The 17,313-nt window shown below is 34.3% G+C and overlaps 1 protein-coding gene and 1 long non-coding RNA gene across 5 annotated transcripts in view; one reads left to right on the top strand and one right to left on the bottom strand.

The window, feature by feature from the left end:
* Nucleotides 1–15,873, bottom strand: part of Scn9a (sodium voltage-gated channel alpha subunit 9) — an 85,205-nt gene extending 69,332 nt beyond the window's left edge. For 2 of the 4 annotated variants that reach the window (XM_010606894.3, XM_033756406.1), the window contains exons 1-6: nucleotides 15,566–15,873; nucleotides 13,943–14,061; nucleotides 13,521–13,610; nucleotides 12,856–12,984; nucleotides 11,284–11,375; nucleotides 10,098–10,310 (exon numbers count right to left, since the gene is read on the bottom strand). In XM_010606894.3, coding sequence (XP_010605196.1) covers nucleotides 10,098–10,310; nucleotides 11,284–11,375; nucleotides 12,856–12,984; nucleotides 13,521–13,610; nucleotides 13,943–14,061; nucleotides 15,566–15,823 — 901 coding nt within the window. In that variant the 5' untranslated portion in view covers nucleotides 15,824–15,873. Of the gene's footprint in view, nucleotides 1–10,097; nucleotides 10,311–11,076; nucleotides 11,169–11,283; nucleotides 11,376–12,855; nucleotides 12,985–13,520; nucleotides 13,611–13,942; nucleotides 14,062–15,565 lie in introns of all 4 variants that reach the window. The other 2 variants (XM_033756405.1, XM_033756407.1) reach the window with 1 other exon arrangement.
* LOC117283446 overlaps nucleotides 1–17,313 on the top strand; it is an 81,284-nt gene that overhangs the window by 14,485 nt on the left and 49,486 nt on the right. The gene's annotated exons all lie outside the window — the stretch shown is intronic.

The following is a 17,313-nucleotide window of genomic DNA, read 5'->3' as shown; positions in this document are numbered from 1 at the left end:
TATATATGGTATCATATTCATATTTATCATACAGTGATCAATACACTGGTGTGTAGGTTCATAAACTCAATTCTCTCCACAATTCTGGTCACAAACCAAATTGGATGAGAACTAAATCAAATTTCCCCATAGGGTCAATATTGAACCTAACCACTGCATTTTATTCAGTTCTTGTCCAATTCATTTTGCAACCAGAATCATGGAAAGAATCAAATTCATGAACCGAGGTAAAGCTGTACTCTATAGAAAATAAACTAAGATCATATGATAAGCTGAGGTCTGAGAAAGCCTTTCTAAGTGATGACACTTGAATAGGAATCTAGATCTGATGAAGAAAGTAGCTGTGCAGAGACCCAGGTAAAGAGGCATTTGGGAAGGGGAAGGGCAGGAGCAAATGCTCTACCGCAGAACTGAATTTGGTGTATGGGTGAACCAGCAGGACGGCAGTATGGCAGCAGTGTGATGAGTGTGATGGCAGAGGCCTACTATGGCCAGATTATGCAATGTTTTTTTATATAACAAGAAGAAGTTTGGATTTTGGGTATAATAAAACATAATGGAAGTGTACAGTAGAGATACCGGATGTCATTAGTATTTTCAAATGTCATAGTAGTTGCTTAGTGCAGTAAATTGCAGAAGCACAAGTTCAGAAACAAGGAGATCAACTAAGTAAACTCCACCAGGCACTGGGTTTCTTTTGAGGGACAAAAAAATATTTTGAATTAGATAATGGCAATTATTGTGCAACTCTGACTATGGCGAAATATTTTAAAAAGGGGAATCTTTTGGCACATGGATTATTTTTTCAATACTTTGATTTCAAAAAGATAATTCAATGTTATAACAAAGATTGTTGGTAGTGGTGGGATAACTCCTCAGCAAAATCCGTATAGGTAAATTTTTTTAAATTATGAAAATTGATATAACAAAAAATCTGAAGTTAATAGTCATTCAAGTACAAATCATAGTGGAGTGTTGTATTAATTTTGAAGTCAGTGAAGCAAAACATTAAAACATAATCCCTGAGTAGTTCTATGTGCCCTCACTCAGAAAGACTACTTGTAGCAAATTCATATGGCTTGGGCTTGTGGAGGTGGAGGGTTTGTTACCCAAGCAAAGGGGCTAAAACAACTCTGGAGAAAATAGTGTTGGGGATCAGAATGGGGAAGAGTGCCTGCAACACACGGCATTCTGCAAGATGCAGTCCCCGCAAACGAAAGAACTGTAGATGGAGACAGGAAAAGCCTTGGTAGAAGTAAAGAGCGACACTGTGGCTTTTCCACAAACCTTCTCTATTAAATAGGAAACATTCAGACAATAGGAGCAAAGGAGCATCTTACCTCGGCCCAATAGAATTATATTGTAGCGATGTACATTTGTTACTGGAAATTTTAGCTACAAACCACATGAAACTTACTTTCATCTAGAGCAAAAACAAGGAGTGCCCAACTGAGCATAGAGCAGATAATGAGTAATTTCAAGAAAAATCTATAAATTGTACATTTTAAAACAGAAGGCTGCACAGTGAATTGTTTTATTTGATAGTGAATTTTGGAGAATACCTCTGAAAAGGGTATGGGAACAAGGGTACACTTGGAGATGTTACTCAGCTTTCTTTGTGGGTTGTTTTTACCATCATTCTTTGATGTCTCAGGAATGCCAGTGCACAAAACTCATCACTTCCCATGATAATATCGTTTGAGTTCACTTCTTTGTCTGGCTTAAATGTATTGGAAAACCTCACCATCCCCGCAACTTATGAATATTCTAGGTCCCATCTTTTCCGTGCTTGTTTCCAAGTAGCTAAATATTGGTGGAGAAATCCTCACAACCAAGAGACATGCTACATTTTAATAAAATTATATTCAGTATCTAATTGGCATTCAAAATAAATGTGATTTCTCATTCTCTAAATAAATAGAATTTCTCATTCTCTAACACGATTATGTACTAAAAACCCTCCATAGAATTTTCCTTTCCTTTCGCAATCTCAGCCAATGATTCCATCTTATATTTCTCTGGGAAAATAAAAGGCATTGGGTTTGCACTTCATCACCTTTAAATAACTCTGTAGCCTACTCCTCCCTCACCTTTCTTCCTACATCAGTAAAAATGTCTCTCCTTTTTTGTTTGTCACCATCTCAAGAGACTGACTTCTTCCTGACGACCCTGAATTATTCCATTTATCACCTTCCTACCTATGCACTTCTATCACTAGCGGGGAAAAAAAAAACCCATGTAAAGGTATATTTAAAAGAATTCAAACCATTGTCACATTATTCTGATTCCCTTTACACAAAAATTTCTTGGAAGAAGTTTTGCATATACTATTTCTTCCTCTTTTGACTTCTTATTCATCTTGTGCCTTACTACTCCAAACTTTTCTAAAGAATGTCTCATAACCTTCATATTGCTTAAGAATAACTGAAAAGTACCAAAAAACTCAATGAGAAAAAAAGAATAATGAATACAGTACATTTATCATTGGGATCTTGTACCTTAAAAAATAATAATGAAAACTTATCTATTTTCACCCTTAGTCCTTGATTTTGTAGCATCACTGTACACAAATACTCCCTTTTCAACATATGCCTTATTCTTTTAACTTTACTACTTATATTTTGGTTTTCTTCTTCCTTTATTGGCTGTTTTTCCTTTGTGTCCCTTCCTGTCCTCTTTTTAACTTGAATTCTAAACATTAGAGTTGTAGAGTTGATCGTGTTTTAAATATTAGAATATCTTAAAACATCACATTGTTTATCATTTTCCTGCCTATCAATATCAAGTAGGTTCAAAAAGATATTTGTTGGGCTGGGGATTTAGCTCAGTGGTTCTGCTGCCTGGCTCTCAAGCTCTAGGACCAAGTTCAATCCCCGGTACCAAAAACAAACAAAAGTGTGCCTAGAAAAAAACCCAGAAAAAAAAGATACTTGTCTCTCCCTGTGTATCCTTTCTTTTTGCTAATCACTTTGCAATTTATATCACAAAACCAGGCCAGTTCCTCTGATCTATACACTTAAATCTCCAACCGTGTGTTTTACATTTCCCTTTGGACACCTCAAAGATGTTTGAAGTTCACATGACTAATAGCGACTTCCTCCTAAAAACTTGACCAGCCTTCCCTCACTAACAACTGCTACCTATCCAGTTACTTTGGCTGAAAGTTGAGATGTTGTAACCTTCTGCTCTGTCACATGAACAAATTGCACTATAAGAAAACACTGAGTTCTAGAAATCAGAGATTTCTATCGCTGATGTGAGAGTTCACATTTGCTTGTTTCCTACTCCTCACCAGAAGTTAAGGTCCTTAATAGTTAAGAATTCCAATAATGTATATAACTAAAATTACTATAAGTTAGTAATAATTCTATATTCAATATATTAGGAAGGAAAGATGTATTCTTGGTAAGGAAAAGCTATGAGGTATGAAGATGTTTAGTTTTGCAAAGGGAAAGAGAACATAATCGTTGTCCCAAAGCAAGAATGTCTAGTTGCTTCAAAATAAGAAAACAGCACTATATAGGACAAACAACTGAAGGACTCTAAGTATCATATTAGTTCCTTGGAAAATGAACCCTGGGGAAGAAATTGTATGTATGATCAAGGTGGCTAAGATTAAAAGGAATTGTTTACAAGTTTCTAAAAATTGCATAATGTCAAAAGTACACTGATAAAAAACTAGAATTTGGTCCTCTCTACTGCAACAATTAGGTTTTCTTCCAGTTTTAGTTTGGCCTTGATAAAAAATTGTGAGAAGGTTTTCTCTACTTTTTTAGGTAATTTCTTAAGAAACAAATATTCTGTTTTACCAAAATCAATTCTAGTACTTCCTGTTGTCTTTTTTTTTTCTTTTTGAGTTTATTGGTACATTGTAGGTGTACAGTACAGTTCCATTCATCATTGGGATCTTGTAGCTTTACACGACAGGTCTTGGTTCTCATATTTTCCCCTTATCCCTACCCTCTCTTCACCCCCTCCTCCCTTCCCTATTTACAAATACTTTATTTCCATTTTTTCATTTTCTCATGTTTTTTTTTCTTTTCCCTTATTACCTTTCCCCTACCCTTCCCACTTCCCTTACACCTTTAGTCTCTTTATTAAGATGTTGATGGCTTCAGAAAATTGAGTTCTTTGATTAAAAGAGTTATGTTTTTACAACTATTTAACATTTTTTCATCTGTCTTTGATGTCTTTAAATTATCAATCTTTTTAAAGAAATTACTGATTTCTGATTCTATTTTCATTAAATATTTTAAACCTTGTGATTTTTTATAAGACTCACAAAATCAGATTTTTAGATTAAGAATTTTTATTGAATTCAAAGTGATTTTTTTAATCTCAAAGTAATTTTGAGTTTTCAAATGGACCCACAAAAGAACTCTTTATAGAAAGAAATATTTAAAGCTAAACTGGATTGGTATATAAATTGTATAAGAAGCACTGTCAGAAAATAAGTAACACAAAAGCTTGAGTTATACTTCTATGGATGTATTATTAATATGCATTACAGATTATGTATGAAATTTCTGTAAATCTGAGCACTCTCAGTTGATTGGACTGGGTAAGATTTCAAATTCTAATGAAGAAATTGATTTGTTTCATAAAACTGCGAATTCTACCTCAAATAGAACAAAAATTAATTAAATACCAAAGAAATATTTTAGCAGATTTTTATGCTAAATCAGCTAGTACTGAAATTGTTATGATACATAATTTGATTTGAGTCTTGTAAGGAACAACCCTTTTGATATGTTCAAAGCAGGCTATAAGCAGTGCAAACTATAAAAAGTTAACCCCACAATTGTCTTTTTTTTTTTGCACTCAAAATCGAACTCAGGACCTTGCGTTTGAAAGGCAGGTCCACCAATTGTCTTGTTTTGAGAAAGGAGTCTGACAAGATCAGAATATTCTTACACAAATTCTGTCACCAGACTTAAAACCTTCTTTACTAAAAAGACAGGGTGAATCATTAACCTTTACCTATATTTTGTCTGTTCTGTTCCTAATTCAAGAATGCTTTGAACATGGCCATGCAAGACTATGATTCATCCTGATGGCTGACACTGACAGGGGAGTGGAGAAATTCTGTGCACGGTTCCAAAGTCATGCCTGAGGAGACTTAACTGAGCTTGACTGACACAGGTTTTACTTCAACTTGGTCTTAACACCCAGCGGAAAAGAAAAAACAAATGAAATATAAAAATAATGCCATAATAATAAAGCTAGATATATAAAAAAGGGCTCCAGTCAGTGACCCCTTCTGGCAGTTTCCAGCTATACTGACCATGATTATGGATCACTAAGAAAAAAATACCATAAAGTCTATAAGAGCTCAGCTAGAGTTTTAAATGTCTTAGCTAAATTAGTCCTTTAAATTGACTATTTTCTTACAGCTAAGACTGGAAAGACTAATGACAGAATATCACTTATAGACAACCTCTGTAAATAAGAGTGTCTAAGACAATCACTCATTATTTCAGTTTTTAAATGTGACTCTTTCCTGATCCTCCCTTTCCTTTCTGATGCTCATGCTCAGATAACACATGCTCTTAAAACTTTTCTTTATTCTTACCTAGAGGCTGCCAAACTCCAAGTGGTCATACAAATGAAACCAATAACAGATGTGCTAGACTTACCAGGATCCACCAGACAGACCTTGCAAATAGCTCATAACTAACTGCTAAATTGCAGTAGGACTTCTACGTCAGATTTTGAAGACCCTTGGACATTCCTCTCTTTTGGGAGGCTATTACTAGTTCCTCCTGGTGAAAAATCCTTGTTAGCTGTATTCATAGCAATCCTGCTGACCTTATTATTTGGTCCATGTATTCTTAACTTTTTTTTTTTTACTTTGTCTCCTTGAGACTCAAAGCTATGCACCTACCCAGGATGACAATTCCTGGTGCCTGTCAAGAGCCTTTAAATAGAGTGACTCTGACTGCTGACCACAATTACCACCATCTTCAGCTGAAAGTAGCCAGAACAGTCTTTGCCCTTGGCCCCCTCACAGCAATTTGGGGTACTTCTTCAGAGGAGGTAATATTGTAGACAGATAAGCTAGTTAGACATTTTGTAGGAAGTTAGACAGGGCTGGCTCTTGTGGAGCCAACATGGAGGACAACTGAGCTAACATGAAGGACAGTCAAGCCAACATGGAACACAATTGAAGCACATTAAATGAAAGCCATCAGTGTAGAAGAAGACAAACTACTACACCCTCATAGCATGAATAGCAGTCATCTGGGTGGGGGACCAAGATCTTCCAAGAAAGATTCCTGACCCACTCCCTATAACCAAAAGTCTTTGCTCATTCCTTATATGCTTGCTATGTGAGTTGCTTCTTTACTGGATCCCCATTTAATTAACATTACCTAAGTGACTATCTTGTTGCAATCTTATTGTTTGTTCATAGTTTTGTCCACCTTGCGATATCTCTTTGGATCAGTATTACCTAAGCAACTGTACTTGCAATCTTACTAGTTAATTATAGTTTTGTCCCACCTTGAACCTGCCTTACCTCATGGCTTTGTCCCATAAAATACCTCTGACAAGCTGAGTGAGTGCCAATCCACCTTCTGGTTCCCTTTCTGTCTCTCTGAGACAGAAGCTATCTTACTCTCTATAAATTTTTCCTACTTTAAAAAAAAAGCTTTGTCTTTTCCTCTACAAGATTTGCCTGCCTCAATAACAGGTCCATAGCAGCTACACATCCTCTCACATAGCGCCTTTGCTTAAATCTAACTATGATGTTACCAATAAATATTGACCGCTCTATGTGTTCAAGGCCTTTGCTTCTTCAGCCTTGCATGTGTAAGCATTGGTCATCCTGGCTCCCCAAATTTCCATCTGTTTAACTGTGTCTCTGAATTTTCTTGCCATGCATTGTAGCTCTGAGCAGGAGACTGGAACCCACTACAGGGGGCTCGGATAGAGTTGTGTTACTTATGATAACTCATTTATCTATTAATGCTTTGAAACTGATTAGGGGAAATAAAAGTAGAATTTTAAATGACATATAATTCTAACAACTGTAGACTCACAGAAAATCTAGATAGCTCCTTGATCCCGAGTCCTTAAAGTTTCTATTCTGAATTCTGTGATTCATCATGGAATAGATACAATGATTTTTTTAAAAAATGCTGAAATTACTGTTGTAATATTGTTAAAATGGTTTCACAGAGTTTAGTTTTTCAAAGATGTAAATCTTATGATTAAAAAATGTGTTTTAAACACACTGCCACAGCTGACTCTACTGAAGAAGCTATAGATTCCCAGAAAGCTTCTTTGAATTCTCTTATCAAAACTTTAATAAGAAAACCAAAAGAAAGATGACTTGACATTTGTAAACAAATTTATAGCCCTAATCTCTTAATTGCTGTTGGCCTCCAACCATAAAATGTCAAAATAATGGATCATTTGATAAATATCCCTATGCCTTCCTACTGGTAACTCCTAAGGTGCAAGGCATCTCACAGTGAGTATTTTCTGTGGTCCTTCGGGAGAGCTATTTTTATTAAAATTAAAAATATAATGATCCTTGAATCATATATGTGGGCAACTTTCTTTTAATGAATGGAAAATAAGGAACCAATGAGAATTCAAATTCTATTGGCACTCTATAACTAACTGGAAACACTCTGGTAAATGTATCTGGTATGGTAAAAACTCAATTGTAAGAAGTCCCCAAACTACTTAGGTAAAGTGAGTAGATTTCTCTGCTGGCTCATTTTTGATCCCTTCTTTTTGTGAAGGGTTCCTTAGTATGGAGTATGTACTTCAAAATCTTAGTATTGTCCTCCCAGTAGCTCTCATAATAAGTCTCCCTGAAGCACTGTTTCCTCTCAAGACCCATAAATACTCATATGCAGCAATCAGTTATGGTATATTAAATAATCTCACTACAGTTAAAATGATGAAAATAATTTTCAAAGAAAATCAAGAAACATTTGGTTGATCTGAGAATTGTGAATCTTATATGAACCAAATAAATTGATTATGACAGTAACTGAGAGAGAGCCATCAATGTCCACAGTTTCTATCTATCTCTCAAAACTGAGTGGGTGATTGAGAGAACTATCAAATTAAATTTGGCCTAAATTTGCCTCCATACATAGTGAGTGCAACTTCACTTAGTACATATTTAAACTAACTATAACTTAAGATAATACTCTTGTAACTAATAGCTGAGTCAATCTCAGTCTACCAACTGAGACATTTCAAGCCATTTCTGTATGTTAAGTCCTTTTATGTCTATAAATATTTTTTGCATACATTGCTGGATGCAGCTCTCTGAATACTTGGATGTAAATGCTGACCCATGAGACATGCTTTGCTAAAATAAATTTTCACTTATCTCATTTGTCTGAAGATTTTACAAAGAATTCTTTTTTAACAAATTCAAGAATGAGATCACAATTTAGAATAAAAGCAATGATAATGAAAAAGTGGGAAAAAGTTAAACTGGCTGAGTGTGGTATTTATACACCTGTAACCCCAGATATTTAGGAGGCTAAGGGAGGAAGGTCCCAAGTTGAAGGATAGCCTCAGAAACTTAGTGAGAAACAGTCTAAAAGTAAGTATTAATAAGTAGGGGTGTAACTCAATTGTACAGTGCTTGTCTAATAGGCATGAGGCCTGGGTGTGACCCCTAGTACCCAACCACAAATAAGTTAAATTTAATTAAGTGCTATAAATCAGTTCACAAAATAGAATGTAAATATAGATGACTATCCATCAGGTAATTTTACATCATATATTATATATAAATTCTATAGAGGTTGAAAATAGAACTCAAGATCATACTCATTATTCATAAAAATCAGAAATGAGAAAAGTAGGGCCAGGGATTTAGCTCAGTGATTCTGCCACCTGCCTCAAAAGCGCAAGGTCCCAAGTTCAATCCCCGGTACCCCCCCAAAAAAAAAGAGAAAGAAAGGAGAAAAGTATAAAGATAAATGGAAATGCTAAACCCCTAACCAGTGATGGTAATAAAGGAACATATATTAAATATTTTACTTTAAAGCATTTAGTTTTCTTGTTTTAAGCTCCTATTCCTTTTTTGACTTCTTTCTTTACAGTCCTTTGGTAATTTTGGCAGAGTTTTATTTGTTTTTGTTTTCCTAAAGAGTACAGAAGGATACTTCTCAACAAATAAAAATATATGTACTATTTATTATCTAAGGAGAATCCTGGACTTTGCAAGCTGATTTCCTTTTGGAAAAGCCATGTATATGTATTTTAAAGGAGTCTTAATCTCTATCTCACTCCAGGATTGAATTCTTTACCAAAGTTTATGTGTTCATTTGGGAATAGCATACAGAAAAATCCAAGGTAATAAACAGATTTTGAACTCATTTTCATCTAATATTCATCAATAGCTCCTATAAAAGACACTACCCTTGGAGATAATTGTTTAGAGAACATGTAGTTCGTGCTTTATGTATGATACTCAAAAGTATCTTTCTGAACTCTGTACAGTCACCCTCTGTTATATCCACAGAACTAGGATTATTGAATTTAACTTTGACCTAAGGCCATTATCTTGTAATAAGGAATGCATTAAGACAACTATAGAACTCATCATTGATGTAAGTGTAGCACTGATAGAATGAAGTAAATTGTTTTGTACAAATCTAGAAATGTTATAAAGATAGATATTTTAATACTCATTATATTATTAATTTTACTATAAGATGTTATAATGCCTACATATAAAATATAATTATTTTTATAAAATAAATATTCACTAATATAATAATATAGTATATATTTTATACTAAACTATAAACTATGGAAAATATACCATAGTGAATATATTTAATATTATTAATTCATAGCTAATTTTATTTCCCTAGAACTATGTAAATCTTTTTTATTGTATAAAAATTGTGAACTTGTGACTATCTCATGTTCCTATTTCCAGAAGCACCAAAAAGCTGACCAAAAAATTTTATAAAATCATTTAAAACATGATACAAATGATAGTAGCTTTCTATATATCTCAATAGATTTTAAATAATTAAAATGAACAAGCATTTTATTTTTAGAATGCTATCAGCATTATTTTACCCTATTCACAACGACAGGGGCATTCTTACTTTTCAACTCTTCTTCACTCTCGAAGTTTTTCAGTATGTTGATAGCTGTTTCATTTGTTACAAGGTCCTTATGCAAACATTTGTGCTTCAAGTTACCCATGAAGAGCTGCAGCCCTATTAGTGCAAATACACTCAGACAGAACACAGTCAGAATCATAACATCTGAAAGCTTCTTCACTGACTGGATCAGCGCCCCCACAATGGTCTTCAGGCCTGCAAATGGAGGAAAGAGGTGTTCATAATGACAGAAAGCCTCTGAAAGAGATACAAAACAAAACACAAGCTTTCCTAGAGATGCATGCATTATGTGAGTCAATGGCATTAAGTAATTTAACTCAAAAGAGCCTAGAAGTTGAAAAGTATAAATTTGCCATTTAATATGCACAATGTTTTCATGTATTAAAGCAAATGATTAAATATGTAAAATGTTTCCAAGAATAGTCAACTTATCAAATGAATAATTTGGTTGCTCAAGCCATATTCGTATTCACTTGTAATTTTATAATTTCTAATTCAACAAATATTTGTCTACCAAACCATCTCACTATAATGGTACCAAAACAAATAAAAGCCTGAATTGCAGCACATAATGACAAATTATAATGGACCAATTTCCAATTAAGAAATAGTTTGTGGAGAGAGATATTAAACAATGTGTCATGCGATACCCCCATGCTGATATTTCTTATTTATTTTCTTAAACACGTGAAGAACGTCTAAAAGTAGTTGAAATTTTCCTTCCTGGCTAAGCAGAGGGAAAATGAGCCCTTAGACAGGAGGGAAAATTTCAAGCGCAGATGTGAGCCATCTTCATCCTCCGAGGTTCATGCAGCTGATTAAACTCAAACGCTGACTTTTAATAGCAGTTGTGGGGGAAAAAAAACAGAATTAAATTCAATTAAAGTTGCTTGGAGGATTTCCTTTTTTGTATTTCCTCCAAAAGATGAAAGTCAGCCCTTGTGTTTAACCCCACTCTCACCTGGAATGACTGAAATAGTTTTCAGTGCTCGGAGAACTCTGAATGTTCTCAACGCTGAGACATTGCCCAGGTCCACAAACTCTGTCACATATCTGTAATGGGGGAGTTTATACACAAACACAGTGACAACACACACACAAACAAGGAACAACTCCCAAACAGTTGGAGTTATTAGCAGCCTAGTGCTCCACAGCAATCACTTCTTACCTGGGATTACAGAAATAGTTTTCAAAGCTCTCAATACTCTGAAAGTTCGAAGAGCTGAAACATTGCCTAGGTTTACAAATTCTGTTAAATACCTGTAGAATTAAATCAGAGTTATTCAGAATTTAGATAGAGTAGATAATACTTACCTGTGCCTTTAGTCGTGGTATTTTTTATGTTTGGAATGCTTTTGTAAAATAGTTTTGCAAGTTTTGTTTCCTTTCTATCATAATTAATTTATACTAATTTGCTTTTATTTGGTGCATTCGATGCAAAAAATACAAATAAATATATTATTCATGCAGTCCATATACTCAAATGCTTAAATAAACAATTAAATGCTGTAATCAATCAGTAGTCCTTCAGCATTATGGTAATGTGGAATTTTAATCTCCTAAAAATCTCTGAAAATGGTATGCATTATGAAAGCAGCCAGACACACACACAAAAGTCTTCATACTGTGTAATTTCAATCATATGAAACATCCAAAAGAGGCAAATCCATACAGACAAAAACATATATGAATAGTTTTCAAAGGGCTGAGGGAGGAGAAAAAAATTAAAATCACTGAAAGTGGGTACCATAGCTTTCTTTTTTAGGGTGATGAAAATGTTCTCAACTTAGAGAGTGGTAGTGATTTTATAACTTTATGAATATACTAAAATTCCATACTTTAAAAAAGTAAACGTCAGGTTATGTGAAAAACAGAAAAAATCGATAAAAAAAGTAACCTATTTTAGCAGCATGTTTTCTTTCTTTCTTTTTTTTTTTTTTCAGGAGCATGTTTTCTTATCAGCAGGAACCAAATAAACTACAGCATCACATGTGACTTTGAAACAGGGACCCTGATGAAGGAGGTGGTCTGGGGTGAGGAAGTCAGAGACCAAAAATCTTAAGAACTTTCTGAATTGTCTAAAGGGCTCCAATGAACATGGATTACTTTTATAATTCAAAAATGCTAAAAGGAAAATATTGTACCCAAGTTTAAGATTAAAAATAAATGTTTCTGATGAATATACTTGGGAAAAGAAAAACAAGATGAATACATTAAATTTATATTTCGATGTAACTATTTGCCCTTGTAAACAAGTTGTGGGTGCCATGCGGTGTGCCCACAAGGCAGTAACATTAGATCTAATAAGTAGTGATAACTCCTGTAAAATATCACCTTTATATTTTAATATACTTATTAGCCCTTAAATAGCACAGGCAAAACATAAATAAATGAATAAAAGAGCTCTGTACTTATAATTAAAGGCCTAGGCAGTATTTGGTGTGTATGAATTTCTTAAAGATTTTGGGGTCATTATATAAGATCTTGGAAAAAGTGTGAACCCCACTAGCACCACATACACGATCCATTCCAAGTGCTGAGCACAGGGGAAGATGACGGGTCTTGATGTAACACCTTTCTGAAAAATTGCAATATTTGCCTACCGAGGACTAGCTTTCATTTTTCTTCAAATTTAACCATTATATACAGAAAAAATCAAACCCCAAGACTATTTTTACTACAACATTACAGTATCTGAGATTTTCATGATTTTCTATTTCAAAAAATGTAGGGTACTTACGCAAAAACAATCACGACAAAATCCAGCCAGTTCCATGGATCCCGAAGGAAAGTGAATTCTCCTACACAGAAGCCTCTTGCAAGGATTTTTATAAGTGATTCAAAAGTGTATATTCCAGTAAAAGTGTACCTGAACACGAGATTCCAGTGGGATATTAGATGTGAAAAGAATAGCGCCCCATGAAAATCATTATAATTTGTTTTCCCTGAATACTGGAATGTCCTGTTGATAGTATTTGAACCATATTTAGCTTTATAATACTATAAAGGTCTTTCCAGAAAAATCTTAAGATGTACTTATCAGGAACACCCCAGAAAGTAGCAATACTTAAAATAACTAATATAGGTATTAGATCTTTCTAGAAAATTCTTAGATTGTGTCTATCAAAAATATATACCAAAATAGTAGATCTGTAACATGCTTAAGAACAAGGCAAAGGATCTGATGGGTATATTCTTCTAGAAAATATTGTAGCATCTAATTATTCTAAACAACTCCTAGTGATTTAATTCCATAGATTAGAAAAAAAAAAAAAAGAAAAGCAACTATACAAGACAGGAAAATAAACACCATAATTTTTACAGATGAATTTGACTTCCTGGTATGGATAGAAAAGGATGAAAATGATAATTTAACTATTTTAAAATGTACTTATATCCACTTACTCTACATTTTTGGTCCATTCCGGAGGGTTACTCATGGTCATAAATATGCAGTTTGTCAGAATAGTGCACATGATAAGCATGCTGAATAAGGTGGTTTGGAATCAAGGAATATGATAGAGACCACAACAATAACTTCCAGTATTTGATAATGACATTTGTTGAAATGCTACCGACTTTTCCTTAGAAAATAATCTATGTGAGCTTCTAGATTTTGGGGGGAGGGCATTTTGAACAAATCATTAAAGTAGTACACCCTAAAATTCCAAAAATCTCATTCTGAGACTTACTTCAATTTATGTTGAAATTGACAAACTACAACTGAGACTGTTCAAAATGCAAAAGGCCTAAAATAGATACTTGAAAACAGTAGTAAAAACCATACTTTAAGAAACCATTTCAAATAAGCACTTTGGAAAGGATATGAATGTACTAAAATCTTAATCGATATTCTTCTTAGAGGACTGAAAGGAGATAGTATGTACAAAGCAGGTGTGGCATTGAAACGGAAGATTGCTTTCCCTCTGTTCAATACTATAAAAGTCTGTGGGAGATAAGACAGTATGAAGTTGAGAATCCAGAATTTCAGTCCAGCACATCAAATATGCAGTTTACACCTCCACATGGTAATAGTATTGAAGAAACACGGTCCAGACAACGTGGTTCCTCCACCACCAGACTGCTACAAGTGCCAATTTGGCCAATGAACTAAAGTCCATTTCTGTTCAATAAATCAATGGTTAAGCTACTTGTCAGCATGTATTGCTTAGAGATCCACACATTTTGTTTTTCTTATTTCTTGAGTAAAATTAAGCATTCTTAAATAGCTCATTGTGGCCATTTCATAATAAGCGATAATCCCTACCTTTGGTGCTTAGTTAAGAAATCAAAACAAGCAAACACATAGTAGCAAAAATGGAGCATTAAAAAAGCTTAAAGCATTGGCTTGAAAAATCAAAAAGACCAAGTTTAAATCCCTGTCAATTGGTAGGAAAATCACTTGTGTCAGTTATAAAGCAATGACCTAGTCTTTTTGTCATTTTGTTTAATCTTTCTTTTATAAAAGTTTATGAGTCCACTTCTGGAAATACACATTTTTCCCAAATTGGGAAGATAAATTCATGAATTTGGACTTTTACTTGTAGATAGTGATATCAGTGTTTACTTAGGAAAACAAAGCAGAATCTATTATTCCCATTCCCTCTCATTTCAACAGTTATATCTAAACACAGTTTATTTTTATGTTGACATAGTTTTAAAATTAATGTCTAGTCCTTCAGTACAACTATTTTCTTCTTAAATCTCTATAAGCTACATTTTTTTCAATTTTACTCATTAAGCCAGGCATTGCGGTGTATATACCTGTAGCAGGTTGAGACAGAAGTATAATAGGTTTGTGAAATTTAGTCGAATTTTGTCTCAAAAGCAAAAATAAGAAGGGCTAGGACAGCTCAGTGTGAAGGCTGTGGGTTCAGTCCCTAGTAATGGGAAGAAACAATCATTCATTGATTCTTTCTATAATGATTTAAGTATATAGTAAGTAAGCAATTATGTCACAAGTGGCAAGTTTAAACTGGCAAGGAAGTTACATTGCTACTGTGCACGCTTGGCAAATTCAAGTTACTTCGCCCTTGAAAGTTAAAAAAGGAAAGGATTTGATATTTTAAAAATCGAATTAGCAATTTTGATTCTCATTAAGAACTCTTCAGGAATTTTCTAATTTTCACACACAGGATTAATTGCAAGCAAGAAAAAATACAGAGCTATACATTTTGGGGTATCAGTGTAATCATAGCCATAACATTATGTAATCATATCAAGAACATTACATTGAACCCCCTAAAAGAAATCAAATAAGTATTGTCAATGTCACAAGCTATTTTAATGATAAAGTAGGAAAAGTACATATTGTGAATAGCCTACAGAAGTATTTAATTTAATATTGCAGTCACAATGGGTTTTTCACCAATTCCCACTCCACAGTTGAAAATATCTTTTGTGCAGAAGGAAATCAAAAGAAACATATCATAAGAGTCCCAAGAACTTACTTTTTTGTCTGCATAGTAGGGGTCCAGGTCCTCCAGGGCCTCTGACACCATGCCTGGAGGAATGTCTCCGTAGATGAAGGGCAACTGTTTGCCAGCTTCCAAGTCCCTGCTGGGTTTTGGGCCTTCTTCATCATCATCTTTCTTTTCTTCTTTGGGTTCCTGTGCTTTTCTCTCAGTGATGCGCTGCTCAATGTGGGCAAGAGATTGTTTTGTGAAGTGGACAAAGCTTTGAGGTCCTGGGGGAGGCAACGTTGCCATCTTTTCATCCTGTATATTTTATCTCCTTTTTAGCTCCTTACATAAGAGGCCTGGGTAGAAAAAAAAGACAGAAAAGAGGGGGGAGGGAAGAAAAGAAAGAAGGAAAGAAAGAAAAGAAAGAAAGAAAGAAAGAAAGAAAGAAAGAAAGAAAGAAAGAAAGAAAGAAAGAAAGAAAGGAAGGAAGGAAGGAAGGAAGGAAGGAAGGAAGGAAGGAAGGAAGGAAGGAAGGAAGGAAGAAAGAAGGATTTACTTAAATGTGTGGCTACCAGGGAAGACATGTTTAAGAAATAACAAAAGTCCAGAGTTGACACTGAAAGCTCAGTGGTAGAGAGCTAGCCTAACATACCCACATCCCTGGGATCCCTGGGTTCAATCAATAGCACACAACAAACAACAGTAAAACAGAGTAAACCACAAGACTCCGTATGTTCATAGAATTATTATAAAACTGTTGAGCAACTACTATGTATCAGACAATGTGCAGGACTTATTTTCATGACCTGTAACCAACTTTACTTAAAATCTTGAATCTGATACATCACAGCTCTAAAGATAAAAAAGAAAGCAGAAATCACAATTTCATGAAAAAAAAATTTTTAGTTTCTTTACTTTTCACCTAAATTCATTTTTCATGCATTTCAAATCCATGTTCTACTTTTAAGTCTTTATGACATCGCTCCTGGTAGCTAAACTCCCTGGGTGTGTCCTCCTTTGCCTTTCTGATCACCAGACCATCCACATTCCTACATCTTAGGGCCCCAGTCATACCCTTCTACTTCTCTTTCTTTCACAAGGAAGCTCCTTCCTGTGACATAAAATAATGGAAAATTATTTTGCACATATATTTGCTTTCAATACATTGATATTCTTCCCTGATGTAGAAACAGAGAGAGTTATTTAAGGATGTAACTGGAGAGAGTATCACAGGTGACAGAAGGTGATGAGTCATTCTGGTTTGAGTACAAAGTTTCATATATTACTGCTATAAATTCCTAGAGTCTCCATTTTCTCCATTCATCTGCAAAGATGGAGTACTAAAAGCCTTTGAGAGTAAATACACAGCGACCTTTCAGAAGAGAGAATCTATTGAAACCTATGCAATGCCAAGTTTTTAAATATATATCTACTTATGAACTCAGAATTATGAAATTCTACAATTATGAATAAAGAATAATGAGTTCATTCTGCTTTATAAGAAGCTAATACTGCTTTTGAGCAGAATTCAAATAGTTCGTTGACTCTGTGATTGTTGATCTGTGCATGGTATTAAAATATTTTCCTAACATTACTTGCTCCATTATGTCTTTCAACACCAGTAATAAAATACATACATTTTGATAGAAACTAAAGGTAGTTCTTAATATTGTAGTGTGAGCTTCAGATGTTAGCTCAGTGGTACAGCCCTTGCCTAGAATGCACAAGGCTATAGGCTCAATCCCCAGCACTGAAAACACAGATGGACAGATAAATAGATTTAAAGATAGATAGAT

This window comes from Fukomys damarensis, unplaced genomic scaffold (genome assembly GCF_012274545.1).
Source record: "Fukomys damarensis isolate Sample0158 unplaced genomic scaffold, DMR_v1.0_HiC HiC_scaffold_26, whole genome shotgun sequence".
Classification (NCBI taxonomy): Eukaryota; Metazoa; Chordata; class Mammalia; order Rodentia; family Bathyergidae; genus Fukomys; species Fukomys damarensis.
The sequence above is the reverse complement of the archived record's forward strand: the minus strand, read 5'-3'. Positions and strand labels throughout refer to the sequence as shown.